This window comes from Oncorhynchus mykiss, chromosome 21, assembly GCF_057628025.1.
Source record: "Oncorhynchus mykiss isolate SJ-2025 chromosome 21, ASM5762802v1, whole genome shotgun sequence".
In the NCBI taxonomy this organism is placed as follows: domain Eukaryota; kingdom Metazoa; phylum Chordata; class Actinopteri; order Salmoniformes; family Salmonidae; genus Oncorhynchus; species Oncorhynchus mykiss.
In genome coordinates this window covers 3,679,756-3,702,500 of record NC_143042.1, presented here as the reverse complement: position 1 = coordinate 3,702,500, position 22,745 = coordinate 3,679,756, and the positions used below count along the sequence as shown (strand labels likewise).

At 44.8% G+C, this 22,745-nt stretch overlaps 1 protein-coding gene across 4 annotated transcripts in view; it reads left to right on the top strand.

The window, feature by feature from the left end:
* Nucleotides 1–21,797, top strand: part of LOC110490697 (plexin-B2) — a 177,581-nt gene extending 155,784 nt beyond the window's left edge. For all 4 annotated transcript variants that reach the window (XM_090213486.1, XM_090213488.1, XM_090213487.1 and 1 more), the window contains 13 exons: nt 2,717–2,946; nt 3,220–3,401; nt 3,929–3,995; nt 5,036–5,182; nt 5,330–5,486; nt 7,162–7,262; nt 12,421–12,505; nt 12,760–12,911; nt 13,791–13,951; nt 18,229–18,441; nt 18,651–18,726; nt 18,835–18,909; nt 19,624–21,797. In XM_090213486.1, coding sequence (XP_090069612.1) covers nt 2,717–2,946; nt 3,220–3,401; nt 3,929–3,995; nt 5,036–5,182; nt 5,330–5,486; nt 7,162–7,262; nt 12,421–12,505; nt 12,760–12,911; nt 13,791–13,951; nt 18,229–18,441; nt 18,651–18,726; nt 18,835–18,909; nt 19,624–19,728 — 1,751 coding nt within the window. In that variant the 3' untranslated portion in view covers nt 19,729–21,797. The remainder of the gene's footprint in view (nt 1–2,716; nt 2,947–3,219; nt 3,402–3,928; nt 3,996–5,035; nt 5,183–5,329; nt 5,487–7,161; nt 7,263–12,420; nt 12,506–12,759; nt 12,912–13,790; nt 13,952–18,228; nt 18,442–18,650; nt 18,727–18,834; nt 18,910–19,623) is intronic.
* The last annotated feature ends 948 nt before the right edge of the window (nt 21,798–22,745 follow it).

The window sequence follows — 22,745 nt, the reverse complement described above, 5'->3', positions numbered from 1 at the left end:
CTCCGCCACGGCACAACCCACACTGCTATAACATTACACACACACTATCACACACCATACACACTGCTATAACATTACACACCACACACACTGCTATAACATTACACACACACTATCACACACCATACACACTGCTATAACATTACACACCACACACACTGCTATAACATTACACACACACACTATCACACACACCACACACACTGCTATAACATTACACGCCATACACACTGCTATAACATTGCACACACACTATCACACACCACACACACTGCTATAACATTACACACACACTATCACACACCATACACACTACTATAACATTACACACACACTATCAAATCAAATGTTATTAGTCACATGCGCCGAATACAACAGGTGTAGATCTTACAGTGAAATGCTTACTTACAAGCCCCTAACCAACAATGCAGTTTAAAAAAAGAATAAGAAATAAAAGTACCAAATAATTAAAGAGCAGCAGTAAAATAACAATAGCGAGACTGTATACAGGGGGTATCGGTACAGAGTCAATGTGGAGACTGTATACAGGGGGTACCGGTACAGAGTCAATGTGGAGACTGTATACAGGGGGTTCCGGTACAGAGTCGATGTGGAGACTGTATACAGGGGGTACCGGTACAGAGTCAATGTGGAGACTGTATACAGGGGGTACCGGTACAGAGTCAATGTGGAGACTGTATACAGGGGGTTCCGGTACAGAGTCGATGTGGAGACTGTATACAGGGGGTACCGGTACAGAGTCAATGTGGAGACTGTATACAGGGGGTACCGGTACAGAGTCAATGTGGAGACTGTATACAGGGGGTTCCGGTACAGAGTCGATGTGGAGACTGTATACAGGGGGTACCGGTACAGAGTCAATGTGGAGGCTATATACAGGTGGTACCAGTACAGAGTCAATGTGGAGACTGTATACAGGTGGTACCAGTACAGAGTCAATGTGGAGGCTATATACAGGTGGTACCAGTACAGAGTCAATGTGGAGACTGTATACAGGGGGTTCCGGTACAGAGTCAATGTGGAGACTGTATACAGGGGGTACCGGTACAGAGTCAATGTGGAGACTGTATACAGGGGGTTCCGGTACAGAGTCGATGTGGAGACTGTATACAGGGGGTACCGGTACAGAGTCAATGTGGAGACTGTATACAGGGGGTTCCGGTACAGAGTCGATGTGGAGGCTGTATACAGGGGGTACCGGTACAGAGTCAATGTGGAGACTGTATACAGGGGGTACCGGTACAGAGTCAATGTGGAGACTGTATACAGGGGGTACCGGTACAGAGTCGATGTGGAGACTGTATACAGGGAGTTCCGGTACAGAGTCAATGTGGAGACTGTATACAGGGGGTTCCGGTACAGAGTCAATGTGGAGACTGTATACAGGGGGTACCGGTACAGAGTCAATGTGGAGACTGTATACAGGGGGTTCCGGTACAGAGTCAATGTGGAGGCTATATACAGGGGGTTCCGGTACAGAGTCAATGTGGAGACTGTATACAGGGGGTACCGGTACAGAGTCGATGGGGAGACTGTATACAGGGGGTACCGGTACAGAGTCAATGTGGAGACTGTATACAGGGGGTACCGGTACAGAGTCGATGGGGAGACTGTATACAGGGGGTACCGGTACAGAGTCGATGTGGAGACTGTATACAGGGGGTACCGGTACAGAGTCGATCTGGAGACTGTATACAGGGGGTACCAGTACATAGTCAATGTGCTGGACCACCGGTTAGTCGAGGTAATATGTACAGTTGAAGTTGGAAGTTTAAATGTATTTTGCTGAGGTGTATGTAAACTCAGTTTTTCACAATTCCTGACATTTAATCCTAGTAAAAATTCTCTGTCTTAGGTCAGTTAAAGTTCAGTTTGGTTTCTCCTAGGAGCTAGTCTTGTTGCGTTCGGTTTCTCCTAGGAGCTAGTCTTGTTGCGTTTGGGTTCTCCTAGGAGCTAGTCTTGTTGCGTTGGGGTTCTACTAGGAGCTAGTCTTGTTGCGTTGGGGTTCTACTAGGAGCTAGTCTTGTTGCGTTTGGGTTCTCTTAGGAGCTAGTCTTGTTGCGTTCGGGTTCTCCTAGGAGCTCGTCTTGTTGCGTTCGGGTTCTCTTAGGAGCTCGTCTTGTTGCGTTCGGGTTCTCTTAGGAGCTAGTCTTGTTTTTGCGTTCGGGTTCTACTAGGAGCTAGTCTTGTTGTTGCGTTCGGGTTCTACTAGGAGCTAGTCTTGTTGTTGCGTTCGGGTTCTATTAGGAGCTAGTCTTGTTGTTGCGTTTGGGTTCTACTAGGAGCTAGTCTTGTTGTTGCGTTTGGGTTCTACTAGGAGCTAGTCTTGTTGTTGCTTTGGGTTCTACTAGGAGCTAGTCTTGTTGTTGCGTTTGGGTTCTACTAGGAGCTAGTCTTGTTGCGTTCGGGTTCTACTAGGAGCTAGTCTTGTTGCATTCGGGTTCTACTAGGAGCTAGTCTTGTTGTTGCGTTTGGGTTCTACTAGGAGCTAGTCTTGTTGTTGCATTCGGGTTCTACTAGGAGCTAGTCTTGTTGTTGCGTTCAGGTTCTACTAGGAGCTAGTCTTGTTTTTGCATTCAGGTTCTACTAGGAGCTAGTCTTGTTGTTGCGTTTGGGTTCTACTAGGAGCTAGTCTTGTTGTTGCGTTTGGGTTCTACTAGGAGCTAGTCTTGTTGTGTTCTGTATCTTCCTCCAGACCTGATGATTGAGATGGAGGACCAGACCAATGACCTGAGTGAGGCCAGGATCCCCTTCCTGGACTATAAGACCTACACAGACCGGGTCTTCTTCCTGCCCTCTAAAGACGGGGACAACGACGTCATGATCACTGGCAAGCTGGACATCCCCGAGGGGCGGAAGGTCATCGTAGCTCAGGCCCTCAACCAGTTCTCTAACCTGCTCAACTCTAAGACCTTCCTCATCAATGTAGGTTTACTCAGCTAGCTGAGATGACTAACTGTTTCTCTCCCTGTCTGTCTGTTAGTCTGTCTGCCTGTCTGTTAGTCTGTCTGCCTGTCTGTTAGTCTGTCTGCCTGTCTGTTAGTCTGTCTGCCTGTCTGTTAGTCTGTCTGTCTGTCTAAAGTACCTGTGCCAAGATACAGTTTGAGTATTCCTGTCATTCTATACCTACAGATGTTCTATGGAGTTATACTGAGTTGCTAACCCCATCTCTCTGTTGCGTTCTCTGTGTGTTCTCAGTTCATCAAGACCTTGGAGGGCCGTCCAGACTTTAATGCCAGGTCCAGGGTCTACTTTGCCTCGTTACTGACCGTGGCTCTGCATGGTAAACTAGAGTACTACACAGACATCATGAGAAGCCTGCTGCTGGAGCTGATGGAGGAATACGTGCACAGCAAGAACCCCAAACTCATGCTGCGCAGGTGAGACACACCCTGCCTTCCAATCAGGCTTGTCTTCATGAAAACAGGCATTTGTTATTGGACAAGGTTCGATAGTATCTCTCTGTTGCGTAGTGTTTTGGTATGGTGCCTAGTAAACCTAGGTGGTGACAGTAGTTAACATGCTGACTGTGTGTGTACAGGTCAGACAGTAGTTAACATGTTGACTGTGTGCAGGTCAGAGACAGTAGTTAACATGTTGACTGTGTGTACAGGTCAGACAGTAGTTAACATGTTGACTGTGTGCAGGTCAGAGACAGTAGTTAACATGTTGACTGTGTGTACAGGTCAGACAGTAGTTAACATGTTGACTGTGTGCAGGTCAGAGACAGTAGTTAACATGTTGACTGTGTGTACAGGTCAGACAGTAGTTAACATGTTGACTGTGTGTGTACAGGTCAGACAGTAGTTAACATGTTGACTGTGTGTGTACAGGTCAGACAGTAGTTAACATGCTGACTGTGTGTACAGGTCAGAGACAGTAGTTAACATGTTGACTGTGTGTGCAGGTCAGAGACGGTGGTGGAGAGGATGCTGTGTAACTGGATGTCCATCTGTCTGTATCAGTTCCTCAGGGTGAGACTCACCTTTCTCATTCAAACCTGCTCTCTCTCTTTCGCTCCTCTCTCTATCTCTCTCGCTCTCTATCTCTCTCGCTCTCTATCTCTCTCGCTCTCTATCTCTCGCTCTCTATCTCTCGCTCTCTATCTCTCTCGCTCTCTATCTCTCTCGCTCCTCTCTCTCGCTCCTCTCTCTCGCTCCTCTCTCTCTCTCCTCTCTCTCGCTCCTCTCTCTCGCTCCTCTCTCTCGCTCTCTCTCTCTCGCTCTCTCGCTCTCTCTCTCGCTCTCTCTCTCGCTCTCTCTCTCGCTCTCTCTCTCGCTCCTCTCTCTCGCTCCTCTCTCTCGCTCCTCTCTCTCGCTCCTCTCTCTCTCTCTCTCGCTCCTCTCTCTCGCTCTCTCGCTCTCTCTCTCGCTCTCTCTCTCGCTCTCTCGCTCTCTCTCTCGCTCCTCTCTCTCGCTCCTCTCTCTCGCTCCTCTCTCTCTCTCTCGCTCCTCTCTCTCGCTCCTCTCTCTCGCTCCTCTCTCTCGCTCCTCTCTCTCGCTCTCTCTCTCTCGCTCTCTCTCTCGCTCTCTCTCTCGCTCTCTCTCTCGCTCTCTCTCTCTCGCTCTCTCTCGCTCTCTCTCGCTCTCTCTCTCTCTCGCTCTCTCGCTCCTCTCTCGCTCCTCTCTCTCGCTCCTCTCTCTCTCTCGCTCCTCTCTCTCGCTCGCTCCCCTCTCTCTCGCTCCTCTCTCTCTCTCGCTCGCTCCTCTCTCTCTCGCTCCTCTCTCTCTCTCGCTCCTCTCTCTCTCGCTCCTCTCTCGCTCCTCTCTCTCGCTCTCTCTCTCGCTCCTCTCTCTCTCGCTCTCCATTTCTTCTAATGTTTTAGATGAAATGTTCCAATTTATTTGGTCTTATTGATTTTTGGATTAAAGCGCTCTTTAAACAATCAGTCATGTGTGACAGTGAACATGGAGCCGTATCTTCAGTAATTACACTGAGAGAACGGTCTCATTAGAACTGATGAGCTCACTCCCCTCTCGCTGTGTGTGTGTGCATCTTCACTTTGTGTGTGTAGGACTCTGCGGGCGAACCCCTATACAAGTTGTTCAAGGCCATCAAGCACCAGGTAGAGAAGGGCCCAGTGGACGCTAAGATGAAGAAGGCCAAGTACACTCTGAACGACACGGGGCTCCTAGGGGACGACGTGGAGTACTGCGTCCTGGTGAGTACACTCTGAACGACACGGGGCTCCTAGGGGACTGTGCCCAACATGTTGCTAGCATGTACCAAAACAAATGGGTGTGACCTAATCATGAGCTCAGTGTGATTCTGGATGATAGATGATTGACAGCTGTGTGTGTCCAACCAGACCCTGCAGGTGCTGGTGCACGGCGAGGGACCAGACGTGACGCCGGTGAAGGTGCTAAACTGTGACACCATCTCTCAGGTGAAGGAGAAGATCATTGAACAGGTGTACCGCAACCTGCCCTACTCACAGAGACCCAAGTTGGACAGTGTTGCTCTTGGTGAGAACACACATGGTTCTACCACTGTTATCCTGTGCTAAGAGTTGGGGGAAACAACAATGAGTTTCATATTTTTGCATGTACGTTAGTCTACATACAGTTGAAGTCAGAAGTTTACATCCACTTAGGTTGGAGTCATTAAAACTCGTTTTTCAACTCCACAAATTTATTGTTAACAAACTATAGTTTTGTCAAGTCGGTTAGGACTTCTACTTTGTGCATGGCACAAGTCATTTTTCCAACAATTGTTTACAGGCAGATTATTTCACTTATAATTCACTATATCACAATTCCAGTGGGTCAGAAGTTTACATTCACTAAGTTGGAATTTCCAGAAAATTATGTCATGTCGTTAGAAGCTTCTGATAGGCTATTTAAGTCAGTTGGAGGTGTACCTGTGGATGTATTTCAAGGCCTACCTTCAAACTCCATGCCTCTTTGCTTGACAATAAATCAGTAGACCTCCACAAGAAAGTATAAACACCATGGGACCACGCAGCCGTCATACTGCTCAGGAAGGAGATGCGTTCTGTCTCCTAGAGATGAACGTACTTTGGTGCGAAAAGTGCAAATCAATCCCAGAACAACAGCAAAGGACCTTGTGAAGATGCTGGAGGAAACGGGTACAAAAGTATCTATATCCACAGTAAAACGAGTCCTATATCGACATAACCTGAAAGGTCACTCAGCAAGGAAGAAGCCACTGCTCCAAAACCGCCATAAAAAAGCCAGACTACGGTTTGCAACTACACATGGGGACAAAGATTGTACTTTTTGGAGAAATGTCCTCTGGTCTGATGAAAGGAAATTAGAACTGTTTGTCCGTAATGCTCATCGTTATGTTTGGAGGAAAAGGGGGGAGGCTTGCAAACCAAAGAACACCATCCCTACCGTGAAGCACGGGGTGGCAGCAGCATGTTGTGGAGGTGGCAGCAGCATGTTGTGGGGGTGCTTTGCTGCAGGAGGGACTGGTCCACTTCACAAAATACATGGCATCATGAGGAAAGAAAATTACGTGGATATTTTGAAGCAACATCTCAAGACATCAGTCAGGAAGTTAAAGCTTGGTCGCAAATGGGTCTTCCAAATGGATAATGAGCCCAAGCATACTTCCAAAGTTGTGGCAAAATGGCTGAAGGACAACAAAGTCATGGTATTGGAGTGTATTGGAGTGGCCATCACAAAGCCCTGACCTCAATCCCATAGAAAATGTGTGGGCAGAACTGAAGAAGCGTGTGCGAGCAAGGAGGCCTACAAACCTGACTCAGTTACACCAGCTGTGTCATGAGGAATGGGCCAAAATTCACCCAACTTATTGTGGGAAGCTGGTGGAAGGCTACCCAAAACGTTTGACCCAAGTTAAACAATATAAAGGCAATGCTACCAAATACTAATTGAGTGTATGTCAACTTCTGACCCACTGGGAATGTGATGAAAGAAATTAAAACTGAAATAAATCATTCTCTCTACTATTATTCTGACATTTCACATTCTTAAATGAAGTGGTGATCCTAACTGACCTAACCCAAGGAATTTTTACTCAGATTAAATGTCAGCAATTGTGGAAAAACTGAGTTTAAATGTATTTGGCTAAGGTGTATGTAAACTTCTGACTTCAACTGTACCTTTCAGTAATATTCTAATGTATAAGGTGCACTTCCCACCCCGTCCACAGAGTGGCGGCCTGGCTCTACAGGGCAGATCCTGTCTGACATGGACCTGACATCACAGAAGGAGGGCAGGTGGAAGAGACTCAACACCCTGGCACATTACAACGTGAGTGGCTGGCTGAGGACTTCAGCCTTGTATTCGTGTTCTCTCTGAATATCTTCTCAGCTTACTGTATAGTTAATGTGAATATCTATCATGGCTGGCTGAGGACTTCAGCCTGGTATTCGTGTTCTCTCTGAATATCTTCTCAGCTTACTGTATAGTTAATGTGAATATCTATCAGGGCTGGCTGAGGACTTCAGCCTGGTATTCGTGTTCTCTCTGAATATCTTCTCAGCTTACTGTATAGTTAATGTGAATATCTATCAGGGCTGGCTGAGGACTTCAGCCTGGTATTCGTGTTCTCTCTGAATATCTTCTCAGCTTACTGTATAGTTAATGTGAATATCTATCAGGGCTGGCTGAGGACTTCAGCCTGGTATTCGTGTTCTCTCTGAATATCTTCTCAGCTTACTGTATAGTTAATGTGAATATCTATCATGGCTGGCTGAGGACTTCAGCCTGGTATTCGTGTTCTCTCTGAATATCTTCTCAGCTTACTGTATAGTTAATGTGAATATCTATCAGGGCTGGCTGAGGACTTCAGCCTGGTATTCGTGTTCTCTCTGAATATCTTCTCAGCTTACTGTATAGTTAATGTGAATATCTATCATGGCTGGCTGAGGACTTCAGCCTGGTATTCGTGTTCTCTCTGAATATCTTCTCAGCTTACTGTATAGTTAATGTGAATATCTATCAGGGCTGGCTGAGGACTTCAACCTGGTATTCGTGTTCTCTCTGAATATCTTCTCAGCTTACTGTATAGTTAATGTGAATATCTATCATGGCTGGCTGAGGACTTCAGCCTGGTATTTGTGTTCTCTCTGAATATCTTCTCAGCTTACTGTATAGTTAATGTGAATATCTATCAGGGCTGGCTGGCTTTATTAACGTTGAGTTGTTCCTGGGCTAAAGATGTTCGGAGTTGAGCATGCCAGATATTCCGTTGAAATGTTGGGTTTTGCTATTTCACAGTTTAATTAAACTATGTGAAACTCAAACTATATGTTTCTGTACTGTGTTAACTATACAGAAAGTATTCAGACCCCTTGACTTATTCTAAAATAGTTTAAATAATAAATAAACAATTTAAAAATCCCCCAAGCAATCTACACACAATGCCCCGTAATGACAAAGTGTAAACAGTTTTTAAAAAATGTTTTTGCACATTTGTATATATATATATATATTTTATTTTATTTTTTATATCTTATTACATAAGTATTCAGACCCTTTGCTATGAGTCTCGAAATTGAGCTCAGGTGCATCCTGTTTCCATTGATCATCCTTTAGATGTTTCTACAACTTGATTGGAGTCCACCTGTAGTAAATTCAATTCATTAGACACGATTTGGAAAGGCACACTCCTTTTTATATAAGGTCCCACTGTTGACAGTGCATGTCAGAGCAATAACTAAGCCATTGAGGTCTAAGAAATTGTCTATAGTGCTCCGAGACAGGATTGTGTCGAGGCACAGATCTGAGGAAGGTTACCAGGGGGAAAAATGATGCAGCATTGAAGGTCCCCAAGAACACAGTGGTCAAACTGAGCAATTGGGGGAGAAGGGCCTAAACAGTGTTTAAACCCTTTACAATGAAGATCTGTGAAGTTATTTGGATTTTTACGAATTATCTTTGAAAGACAGAGTCATGAAATGGGACGTTTATATGTGGTACGGTACTGTGTTAACTATATGTGGTACTGTGTTAACTATATGTGGTACGGTACTGTGTTAACTATATGTGGTACTGTGTTAACTATATGTGGTACTGTGTTAACTATATGTGGTACTGTGTTAACTATATGTGGTACTGTGTTAACTATATGTGGTACGGTACTGTGTTAACTATATGTGGTACTGTGTTAACTATATGTGGTACGGTACTGTGTTAACTATATGTGGTACGGTACTGTGTTAACTATATGTGGTACTGTGTTAACTATATGTGGTACTGTGTTAACTATATGTGGTACTGTGTTAACTATATGTGGTACGGTGTTAACTATATGTGGTGCGGTACAGTGTTAACTATATGTGGTACGGTGTTAACTATATGTGGTACTGTGTTAACTATATGTGGTACGGTGTTAACTATATGTGGTACGGTGTTAACTATATGTGGTACGGTACTGTGTTAACTATATGTGGTACGGTGTTAACTATATGTGGTACTGTGTTAACTATATGTGGTACTGTGTTAACTATATGTGGTACTGTGTTAACTATATGTGGTACTGTGTTAACTATATGTGGTACTGTGTTAACTATATGTGGTACTGTGTTAACTATATGTGGTACTGTGTTAACTATATGTGGTACGGTACAGTGTTAACTATATGTGGTACGGTACAGTGTTAACTATATGTGGTACTGTGTTAACTATATGTGGTACGGTACAGTGTTAACTATATGTGGTACTGTGTTAACTATATGTGGTACTGTGTTAACTATATGTGGTACGGTGTTAACTATATGTGGTACGGTACTGTGTTAACTATATGTGGTACTGTGTTAACTATATGTGGTACGGTACTGTGTTAACTATATGTGGTACTGTGTTAACTATATGTGGTACGGTGTTAACTATATGTGGTACTGTGTTAACTATATGTGGTGCGGTACTGGGTTAACTATATGTGGTACGGTGTTAACTATATGTGGTACTGTGTTAACTATATGTGGTACGGTACTGTGTTAACTATATGTGGTACTGTGTTAACTATATGTGGTACGGTACGGTGTTAACTATATGTGGTACGGTGTTAACTATATGTGGTACTGTGTTAACTATATGTGGTACTGTGTTAACTATATGTGGTACTGTGTTAACTATATGTGGTACGGTGTTAACTATATGTGGTACTGTGTTAACTATATGTGGTACTGTGTTAACTATATGTGGTACTGTGTTAACTATATGTGGTACGGTACTGTGTTAACTATATGTGGTACGGTGTTAACTATATGTGGTACTGTGTAAACTATATGTGGTACGGTGTTAACTATATGTGGTACTGTGTTAACTATATGTGGTACTGTGTTAACTATATGTGGTACTGTGTTAACTATATGTGGTACGGTACTGTGTTAACTATATGTGGTACGGTGTTAACTATATGTGGTACTGTGTAAACTATATGTGGTACTGGGTTAACTATATGTGGTACTGTGTTAACTATATGTGGTACTGTGTTAACTATATGTGGTACGGTACAGTGTTAACTATATGTGGTACTGTGTTAACTATATGTGGTACGGTACAGTGTTAACTATATGTGGTACTGTGTTAACTATATGTGGTACGGTGTTAACTATATGTGGTACGGTACTGTGTTAACTATATGTGGTACGGTACTGTGTTAACTATATGTGGTACGGTACAGTGTTAACTATATGTGGTACTGTGTTAACTATATGTGGTACTGTGTTAACTATATGTGGTACTGTGTTAACTATATGTGGTACGGTGTTAACTATATGTGGTACTGTGTTAACTATATGTGGTATGGTACAGTGTTAACTATATGTGGTACTGTGTTAACTATATGTGGTACTGTGTTAACTATATGTGGTACTGTGTTAACTATATGTGGTACGGTGTTAACTATATGTGGTACTGTGTTAACTATATGTGGTACGGTGTTAACCAAATGTGGTACTGTGTTAACTATATGTGGTACTGTGTTAACTATATGTTGTACTGTGTTAACTATATGTGGTACGGTACTGTGTTAACTATATGTGGTACGGTACTGTGTTAACTATATGTGGTACGGTACTGTGTTAACTATATGTGGTACGGTACTGTGTTAACTATATGTGGTACTGTGTTAACTATATGTGGTACGGTACTGTGTTAACTATATGTGGTACTGTGTTAACTATATGTGGTACGGTGTTAACTATATGTGGTACTGTGTTAACTATATGTGGTACTGTGTTAACTATATGTGGTACTGTGTTAACTATATGTGGTACTGTGTTAACTATATGTGGTACGGTACTGTGTTAACTATATGTGGTACTGTGTTAACTATATGTGGTACTGTGTTAACTATATGTGGTACTGTGTTAACTATATGTGGTACGGTACTGTGTTAACTATATGTGGTACTGTGTTAACTATATGTGGTACGGTACTGTGTTAACTGTATGTGGTACGGTGTTAACTATATGTGGTACGGTGTTAACTATATGTGGTACGGTACTGTGTTAACTATATGTGGTACTGTGTTAACTATATGTGGTACGGTGTTAACTATATGTGGTACTGTGTTAACTATATGTGGTACGGTGTTAACTATATGTGGTACTGTGTTAACTATATGTGGTACGGTACTGTGTTAACTATATGTGGTACTGTGTTAACTATATGTGGTACGGTACTGTGTTAACTATATGTGGTACTGTGTTAACTATATGTGGTACGGTGTTAACTATATGTGGTACTGTGTTAACTATATGTGGTACTGTGTTAACTATATGTGGTACGGTGTTAACTATATGTGGTACTGTGTTAACTATATGTGGTACGGTACTGTGTTAACTATATGTGGTACTGTGTTAACTATATGTGGTACGGTGTTAACTATATGTGGTACTGTGTTAACTATATGTGGTACTGTGTTAACTATATGTGGTACTGTGTTAACTATATGTGGTACGGTGTTAACTATATGTGGTACGGTGTTAACTATATGTGGTACTGTGTTAACTATATGTGGTACGGTACTGTGTTAACTATATGTGGTACTGTGTTAACTATATGTGGTACTGTGTTAACTATATGTGGTATGGTACTGTGTTAACTATATGTGGTACGGTGTTAACTATATTTGGTACTGTGTTAACTATATGTGGTACTGTGTTAACTATATGTGGTACGGTACAGTGTTAACTATATGTGGTACGGTACAGTGTTAACTATATGTGGTACTGTGTTAACTATATGTGGTACGGTACAGTGTTAACTATATGTGGTACTGTGTTAACTATATGTGGTACGGTACAGTGTTAACTATATGTGGTACTGTGTTAACTATATGTGGTACGGTACAGTGTTAACTATATGTGGTACTGTGTTAACTATATGTGGTACGGTACTGTGTTAACTATATGTGGTACGGTACAGTGTTAACTATATGTGGTACTGTGTGTTTCAGGTGAGAGACAATGCCACGCTGGTGCTGTCCAGAGTGCTTCACACCCATCGCCAGTTCCACCAGAACCAGGATAGCCATGAAGAAAGTGAGTCCGATATCATTATATCCTCAGTATGTTATCCATAGGCACAGATCTAGGATCAGCCTACCTTGTCCTCCAATCCTAATGGTAATGCGCTACTGACCTGAGATCAGCATCTTGGAAAAACTTTGGGTCGTGTTCATTATGGCCAAACATTTTGCATGAGGAAACAAAAAAGAGTTGAGGTTGTCCGACCCTGTTTGAGTCTGTTGTCTTCCGTTTGATGCCCACTGAACATGTCCCTGGTGTCCCTGTAGAGAACGCCCTGTTGGAAGATGACAAGGTGTTCCACCTGGTGCGGCCAGCAGACGAGCTGGATGAGGTCAAATCTAAGAGAGGAAGTTTGAAGGCCAAGGCCACGACTAAAGCCATCGCTGAGATCTACCTGACACGACTGCTCTCTGTCAAGGTTAGTCAGTCTGATAACTACACTACCTACAGCAGTTATAGCACTACGTAGAGCAGTTATAGCACTACCTACAGCAGTTATAGCACTACGTAGAGCAGTTATAGCACTACCTACAGCAGTTATAGCACTACCTACAGCAGTTATAGCACTACCTACAGCAGTTATAGCACTACCTACAGCAGTTATAGCACTACCTACAGCAGTTATAGCACTACCTACAGCAGTTATAGCACTACCTACAGCAGTTATAGCACTACCTACAGCAGTTATAGCACTACGTAGAGCAGTTAAAGCACTACTAACAGTTATAGTACTACATATAGCAGTTATAATAGGGTTATAACACCTTTAGCACAGTTCAGAATTACTCCTACATTACTGATTTGACCTGGAACATGTAGAAGATGTAGCATTGATTGGGTGGGTTGGATAGGCGACACACTGATTGGGTGGGTGGACAGGCGACACACTGATTGGGTGGGTGGACAGGAGACACACTGATTGGGTGGGTGGACAGGAGACACACTGATTGGGTGGGTGGACAGGAGACACACTGATTGGGTGGGTGGACAGGAGACACACTGATTGGACAGGAGACACACTGATTGGGTGGGTGGACAGGAGACACACTGATTGGGTGGGTGGACAGGAGACACACTGATTGGGTGGGTGGACAGGAGACACACTGATTGGGTGGGTGGACAGGAGACACTGATTGGGTGGGTGTAAGTGTATGTTGGTGTACATAATGTGAGCTGATTTTTGTATCCGTGTCTGTCAGATACTGTCTACTGACCACCTAATATGATATGTGGTTGTCGCTCTGGATATGTCCTACTGTGTGTGTCCTAATGTGTGTGTGTCCTCGGTGTGTTGCAGGGTACTCTGCAGCAGTTTGTGGATGATTTCTTCCGCAGTGTGTTGTGTTCTGGAGCCGTGGTTCCTCCTGCAGTTAAATACTTCTTTGACTTCCTGGATGAGCAGGCTCTGAAACATGACAACGTTGAGGAGGAGACCGTCCATATCTGGAAGACCAACAGGTACACACACACACACAAAAACACACACGCATATGAACACTACACACGCGCACACACACATGCATGCACGTAACCACACCCGCAGATATGCACACTGTATACACACAATAGTTCAGTACCTCCAACCTTCTTCTACACTTGACTGCTTCTCACATTGTTGTAGTCCTAGGGTCTGACTCCTCCTCATCGTATTGTAGTCCTAGGGTCTGACTGTCCTCATCGTGTTGTAGTCCTAGGGTCTGACTCCTCCTCATCGTGTTGTAGTCCTAGGGTCTGACTCCTCCTCATTGTGTTGTAGTCCTAGGGTCTGACTCCTCCTTACCGTGTTGTAGTCCTAGGGTATGACTCCTCACCGTGTTGTAGTCCTAGGGTCTGACTCCTCCTCACCGTGTTGTAGTCCTAGGGTCTGACTCCTCCTTACCATGTTGTAGTCCTAGGGTCTGACTGTCCTCATCGTGTTGTAGTCCTAGGGTCTGACTGTCCTCATCGTGTTGTAGTCCTAGGGTCTGACTGTCCTCATCGTGTTGTAGTCCTAGGGTCTGACTCCTCCTTACCGTGTTGTAGTCCTAGGGTCTGACTCCTCCTCACCGCGTTGTAGTCCTAGGGTCTGACTCCTCCTTACCGTGTTGTAGTCCTAGGGTCTGACTGTCCTCATCGTGTTATAGTCCTAGGGTCTGACTCCTCCTCATCGTGTTGTAGTCCTAGGGTCTGACTCCTCCTCATCGTGTTGTAGTCCTAGGGTCCTAGGGTCTGACTCCTCCTCACCGTGTTGTAGTCCTAGGGTCTGACTCCTCCTCACCATGTTGTAGTCTTAGGGTCTGACTCCTCATCGTGTTGTAGTCCTAGGGTCTGACTCCTCATCGTGTTGTAGTCCTAGGGTCTGACTCCTCCTCACCGTGTTGTAGTCCTAGGGTCTGACTGCCCTCACCATGTTGTAGTCCTAGGGTCTGACTCCTCATCGTGTTGTAGTCCTAGGGTCTGACTCCTCATCTTGTTGTATTCCTAGGGTCTGACTGTCCTCATCGTGTTGTAGTCCTAGGGTCTGACTCCTCGTTACCATGTTGTAGTCCTAGGGTCTGACTCCCCCTTACCATGTTGTAGTCCTAAGGTCTGACTCCTCCTCACCGTGTTGTAGTCCTAGGGTCTGACTCCACCTTACCATGTTGTAGTCCTAGGGTCTGACTCCTCCTCACCATGTTGTAGTCCTAGGGTCTGACTCCTCCTCACCGTGTTGCAGTCCTAGGGTCTGACTCCTCCTCACCGTGTTGTAGTCCTAGGGTCTGACTCATCCTCACCGTGTTGTAGTCCTAGGGTCTGACTCCTCCTCACCGTGTTGTAGTCCTAGGGTCTGACTCCTCCTCACCGTGTTGTAGTCCTAGGGTCTGACTCCTCCTCACCGTGTTGTAGTCCTAGGGTCTGACTCCTCCTCACCGTGTTGTAGTCCTAGGGTCTGACTCCTCCTCATTGTGTTGTAGTCCTAGGGTCTGACTCCTCCTCACCGTGTTGTAGTTCTAGGGTCTGACTCCTCCTCACCGTGTTGTAGTCCTAGGGTCTGACTCCTCCTCATCGTGTTGTAGTCCTAGGGTCTGACTCCTCCTCATCATGTTGTAGTCCTAGGGTCTGACTCCTCCTCACCGTGTTGTAGTCCTAGGGTCTGACTCCTCCTCACCGTGTTGTAGTCCTAGGGTCTGACTGCCCTCACCATGTTGTAGTCCTAGGGTCTGACTCCTCATCGTGTTGTAGTCCTAGGGTCTGACTCCTCATCTTGTTGTATTCCTAGGGTCTGACTGTCCTCATCGTGTTGTAGTCCTAGGGTCTGACTCCTCGTTACCATGTTGTAGTCCTAGGGTCTGACTCCCCCTTACCATGTTGTAGTCCTAAGGTCTGACTCCTCCTCACCGTGTTGTAGTCCTAGGGTCTGACTCCACCTTACCATGTTGTAGTCCTAGGGTCTGACTCCTCCTCACCATGTTGTAGTCCTAGGGTCTGACTCCTCCTCACCGTGTTGCAGTCCTAGGGTCTGACTCCTCCTCACCGTGTTGTAGTCCTAGGGTCTGACTCATCCTCACCGTGTTGTAGTCCTAGGGTCTGACTCCTCCTCACCGTGTTGTAGTCCTAGGGTCTGACTCCTCCTCACCGTGTTGTAGTCCTAGGGTCTGACTCCTCCTCACCGTGTTGTAGTCCTAGGGTCTGACTCCTCCTCACCGTGTTGTAGTCCTAGGGTCTGACTCCTCCTCATTGTGTTGTAGTCCTAGGGTCTGACTCCTCCTCACCGTGTTGTAGTTCTAGGGTCTGACTCCTCCTCACCGTGTTGTAGTCCTAGGGTCTGACTCCTCCTCATCGTGTTGTAGTCCTAGGGTCTGACTCCTCCTCATCATGTTGTAGTCCTAGGGTCTGACTCCTCCTCACCGTGTTGTAGTCCTAGGGTCTGACTCCTCCTCACCGTGTTGTAGTCCTAGGGTCTGACTCCTCCTTACCGTGTTGTAGTCCTAGGGTCTGACTCCTCCTTACCGTGTTGTAGTCCTAGGGTCTGACTCCTCCTCACCGTGTTGTAGTCCTAGGGTCTGACTCCTCCTCATCGTGTTGTATTCCTAGGGTCTGACTCCTCCTCATCATGTTGTAGTCCTAGGGTCTGACTCCTCCTCACCGTGTTGTAGTCCTAGGGTCTGACTCCTCCTCACCGTGTTGTAGTCCTAGGGTCTGACTCCTCCTTACCGTGTTGTAGTCCTAGGGTCTGACTCCTCCTTACCGTGTTGTAGTCCTAGGGTCTGACTCCTCCTTACCGTGTTGTAGTCCTAGGGTCTGACTCCTCCTTACCGTGTTGTAGTCCTAGGGTCTGACTCCCCCTTACCATGTTGTAGTCCTAGGGTCTGACTCCTCCTTACCATGTTGTAGTCCTAGGGTCTGACTCCTCCTTACCAGGTTGTAGTCCTAGGGTCTGACTCCTCCTTACCAGGTTGTAGTCCTAGGGTCTGACTCCTCCTCACCGTGTTGTAGTCCTAGGGTCTGACTCCTCCTTACCAGGTTGTAGTCCTAGGGTCTGACTCCTCCTCACCGTGTTGTAGTCCTAGGGTCTGACTCCTCCTCACCATGTTGTAGTTCTAGGGTCTGACTCCTCCTCACCATGTTGTAGTCCTAGGGTCTGACTCCTAACTCCCCTGAAACCCCTGGATGTTATCAGAGTGAATTAGTGAACTCCTGTTGATGGGAACTATTAAATATAGATAGTGCTTGTGATGCGTATTGGATTGACAGGTGGGGATGAGTGGCAGAGTAAGATCTCTAGTCAGGATGAGGAGATGAAAGACTGAATTCATTAGACTCTAGAGACATCTCTCTCACTATCCATCATCTCTTCTTTCACTCACTTACTCTTCCCCTGTTTCTCTCCTCTCCTCTCTCCATTCTCAGTCCCTTCCTAGATGTCTCTCTCCTGTTTCACACACTTACTAACCCTCTTTCTCTCTCTCCCTCCCTCTCCCTTTCTCTCCCACCCCTCTCCTGCATATCAGCAAGAGGGGACATCAGCAAGCCAATTAAATGAGGGCTTTCAGTGAATGTGATTCAGCTAAAAAGGCTTGTTAATTCTCCCCCAGTATCCTGGATAATGTTCCCCAGGCCTGTTCTCCAGTCAAGAAGAGGTTTGTAGGGGTTAGAGCAGGTGTGAAGCTGAGCTGGCTAGAGGGGACGGAGAGGAAAGAGACAGATAGAGGGAGAGAACGTAAGACCTTGAGCGGGAGAGTGAGCATCCAGCCAACAAATATAAATTCTTAAAGAGGCTGTAGCTCGGTGTACCCCGAGGTGACCTGGAGGATAAGACACACACACACAGACAGACAGACAGACAGACCGTAGTCATTAGGAATTCACTGGACCAAGGCTGATTCAGAGGTAGATGGAGATCAGATTACCCCTGCAGGCTCCCCCAGTCAGCGTTTTAATAACACAGCACTTCTAGTCCTTCTCAGAGGAGGAGCATCACACCACTGTAACAGGATTTATTTTTGGACTGAGGCTGCTTTATTAGGCTTCATTCAGTCATACACCTGTTTAGTTGTGCTTTCCTGGGTTGAGTTCAGATGTCTGGGTTTGAGTGACTCAGCTTGTCTGTGAGGCAGAAGGAAAAGGGATCTGTTATCTTGTTAAATTAGATGGGAAGGAGTTGGCTTTTAGTTTGGATAGCCTGAAACTGTTTCACCTTGCTCTCATGCTGGGTTGCTCTGCGCGGTGCGGTGTGTGTTGGTGTGTATACTAATGTGTGTGTTCTCTATCCCCAGCCTGCCCATGCGTTTCTGGGTGAACATCCTGAAGAACCCTCACTTCATCTTTGACGTGCACGTGACGGAGGTGGTGGATGCGTCGCTGTCCGTCATCGCTCAGACCTTCATGGACGCCTGCACCAAGACGGAACACAAACTGAGCCGGGAATCTCCCAGCAACAAGCTGCTCTATGCAAAGGAGATCTCCACCTATAAGAAGATGGTGGACGAGTGAGTTCTCTCATATTCATCCCTTTTCATGATTGACTGCCCATCAAATGAGCCGATACTGCAGTACTCTTGGCCAATATAGAGAATAGGTTGCAGTCAGAACACACCAGAAATACTCTCTTCTAGTGCATCAGAAACAACACAAGGGGATAGGTTGGTAGGACCTGGCAGCCAATCAGACATCTCTCTATCATTCTGTCTCTCCTCAGTTACTACAAGGGAATCAAGCAGATGGTCCCAGTCAGTGACCAGGACATGAACACACACCTGGCTGAGGTGTCCAGGGTACGTACACGTGAACTCACATCTGTTTGTACTTGTGTGTGGGCAGTCTTCTATTGCATCATCAGAATACAACAATAAAATTCATCCTTCCTTCTTTGTGCTCTCCAGGAACACACAGACACGCTGAATACCCAGGCAGCCTTGCACCAGCTCTACCAGTATGCCAGCAAATACTATGACGGGGTAAAAACCTTAGGACTCACTTCCTTGTCTGGTGGTTTGAAGGCCCTATCCACTTGGTTAAGAACCTTAGGACTCACTTCCTTGTCTGGTGGTTTGAAGGCCCTATCCACTTGGTTAAGAACCTTAGGACTCACTTCCTTGTCTGGTGGTTTGAAGGCCCTATCCACTTGGTTAAGAACCTTAGGACTCACTTCCTTGTCTGGTGGTTTGAAGGCCCTATCCACTTGGTTAAGAACCTTAGGACTCACTTCCTTGTCTGGTGGTTTGAAGGCCCTATCCACTTGGTTAAGAACCTTAGGACTCACTTCCTTGTCTGGTGGTTTGAAGGCCCTATCCACTTGGTTAAGAACCTTAGGACTCACTTCCTTGTCTGGTGGTTTGAAGGCCCTATCCACTTGGTTAAGAACCTTAGGACTCACTTCCTTGTTTGGTGGTTTGAAGGCCCTATCCACTTGGTTAAGAACCTTAGGACTCACTTCCTTGTTTGGTGGTTTGAAGGCCCTATCCTCTTGGTTGACTACATCCTGTAGGAAATTAGACAAATTAATGTCACTTGCTGTCGCAGGAAAATCTGTTTACTAGTGTCTCTTTTGTGTCCTCTCTCATTTTTCCCTCCCTCCCTCCCTCCCTCCCTCCCTCCCTCCCTCCCTCCCTCCCTCCCTCCCTCCCTCCCTCCCTCCCTCCCTCCCTCCCTCCCTCCCTCCCTCCCTCCAGATCATCCAGTCTTTAGATGAGGACCCAGCCGCCCAGAGTAAACAGCTGACCCTGCGGCTGCAGCAGATAGCCGCCGCCCTCGAGAACAAAGTCACCGATCTTTAACCTCTGACCCCTAGAGAAAGGGGGAGGAGCTATGGGACCACTCTGTAGACCAAGATGAGGGGGACCGGAGACTGAGGCAGACTTCAGACTATTACAGTATCAACCATGAAGAGCTACACATATCTCTTCCCCCTAGAGACATGAGAAGCTGTGGGAAACTATTGCGTTTTGGCCAAAATACTTGTAAAGGAAAAGAGCTACTGGGCCAAAGTTGGACAGGGTGATCCCTAATCATCAGTCTCCCTCGCTCTCTCTCTGACTCTATGGATCCTATAGACTGAATGAGCAAGGGCCTTCAGTATAGTCCCTGAGTGAGCTAGCAGACTGTAAACCCAGCCTACAGAGGATATACGGTACACCACCACTGACCAACCATAGCAACTATACCTGTCAGTCCCATGATATACAACCTGGTGTTGATGACTTGCAGCTTGCACAGAGAATCAGATGTTTAATGTGCTCCAGAGTAGACCCGACTTAGGAGAGTGGTGTTGTATGTAAATATATTTTTATGGCACAGGCTTTATGCAAAAGACGCTTTACATACCAAGATGAAATTATTTTTTAAAGGATGGATGGGCACAACTAAGTTTGTTAATTTGTGTTTTTAAAAAGTTTCTAGAAGCGAAGAAGCAGGGTGTTCCATGATGTCATATCCTGTGTTTAATCGATTGGTTGCTTACTGTGTAATCTGCATTGCCATTGGCTAGTTATGACTGGTTAATCACTTTGTTTTTGTCATGATTTGTATTTGTCGCTGATATATTTTGGATGTGGGTTCTCAGTGTAGTGCACTATGCAGGGGAATAGGGTGCAGCCTTGAACCTCTTCACATGATGACTGTGTCCCTATTCAGGGTCAGCTCTCCCCTATACGGTAGTAAAACCAGCCCACCGGACTAAAAGATGAAGCATATTCATACTGTACCATTGATATCAACGTCTCACTGAAAGTAACTGGTGGACATAGTCAAGCGTGTGTGGGAGCTCTAACTAAGTGCCAATACACAGTAGAGCTGAAGTTGAACATCTTCTCATTTTTATACAATAAATAAATCATTTGTCTTCATTTTTCCATCTTGGGTCCAGACATAGTATGTATGTGGATAGATGAATCAGGGCTCTGTTTATCTGAAATAGTACTATGTGGATAGATGAATCAGGGCTCTGTTTATCTGAAATAGTACGTATGTGGATAGATGAATCAGGGCTCTGTTTATCTGAAATAGTACGTATGTGGATAGATGAATCAGGGCTCTGTTTATCTGAAATAGTACGTATGTGGATAGATGAATCAGGGCTCTGTTTATCTGAAATAGTACGTATGTGGATAGATGAATCAGGGCTCTGTTTATCTGAAATAGTACGTATGTGGATAGATGAATCAGGGCTCTGTTTATCTGAAATAGTACGTATGTGGATAGATGAATCAGGGCTCTGTTTATCAGAAATAGTACTATGTGGATAGATGAATCAGGGCTCTGTTTATCTGAAATAGTACGTATGTGGATAGATGAATCAGGGCTCTGTTTATCAGAAATAGTGTGGATAGATGAATCAGGGCTCTGTTTATCTGAAATAGTACTATGTGGATAGATGAATGTTTATCTGAAATAGTAACCACTTTAGCTCAATGCTGATAGTATAGAATGTTTGCTGGTATGTTTTATGCCATAATTGTTTTTCCTGTATCATTTTTTAAAACTGTTTATTTCAAAATGGCTCTTATTGTCGTTGTAGACCATTGCCTGTGTGTGAAACATGAGACTCTAGATATGGAAAAGAGAAATGCTAAAATGATCATTACTTATGTATATAATTGAATGGTACTTGTGTAAATCATTGAGCTGTGAACCACCATGACTTGTGGAGGTTGTCTACAGCACAGGTACTGCCTTTCTCTAGTGATCCCTGTCACCACTGTCAATTCTTCTGAAACCATTTCAATGGATTTCAAACATCCTTAAATCATTTGCCAAATAGTTGTCACGTCGTCATCAGCTCGTTTGTTTCTTCTGCTATGCAACTGTTTCATTTTGAATCACTCCTCAAATATATTTTAATACTAAACCACTGTGTTGCTGTGTTGTCATGCTGAAGCTATAGGGGGTAGATGAATAGAATGTCTCTATGGTACATGATGTGATGCTGCATATATCCTCACATATTGACCTGGTTATGTCTTTAAGGTGCATCCAAAATGCTACTTATATAGTGTGCTACCCCAAAAAAAGTGCCCTATAAAAGGCAATAGTGGTATTTGGGGCGCTGCCTAAGTGTGTCTGAGTTCATCTGAGCATTGTTAGGTTGTTCCTTACTGTGTTCACCACTCATAGGGTCAAATGGGGACACTTGTGCAACTCTGATAAATATTAATGCGTCTTTTGAATTGAAATTCAAGTCTTTCCTCAACTACAGGATTAGTCTCAGTTCATCTGAGGATGCTGGGTTCTCCTTGCTTGCCAGCTATATGGGTGAATGAGGACTAATCCTAATATGGGATATGACTAAGCACCTAACTCAGATACTTGGATGAATGAGGACTAATCCTAATATGGGATATGACTAAGCACCTAACTCAGACACTTGGATGAATGAGGACTAATCCTAATATGGGATATGATTTAACACCTAACTCAGATACTTGGATGAATGAGGACTAATCCTAATATGGGATATGACTAAGCACCTAACTCAGACACTTGGATGAATGAGGACTAATCCTAATATGGGATATGATTTAGCACCTAACTCAGATACTTGGATGAATGAGGACTAATCCTAATATGGGATATGATTTAGCACCTAACTCAGACACTTGGATGAATGAGGACTAATCCTAATATGGGATATGATTTAGCACCTAACTCAGACACTTGGATGAATGAGGACTAATCCTAATATGGGATATGATTTAACACCTAACTCAGATACTTGGATGAATGAGGACTAATCCTAATATGGGATATGATTTAGCACCTAACTCAGACACTTGGATGAATGAGGACTAATCCTAAT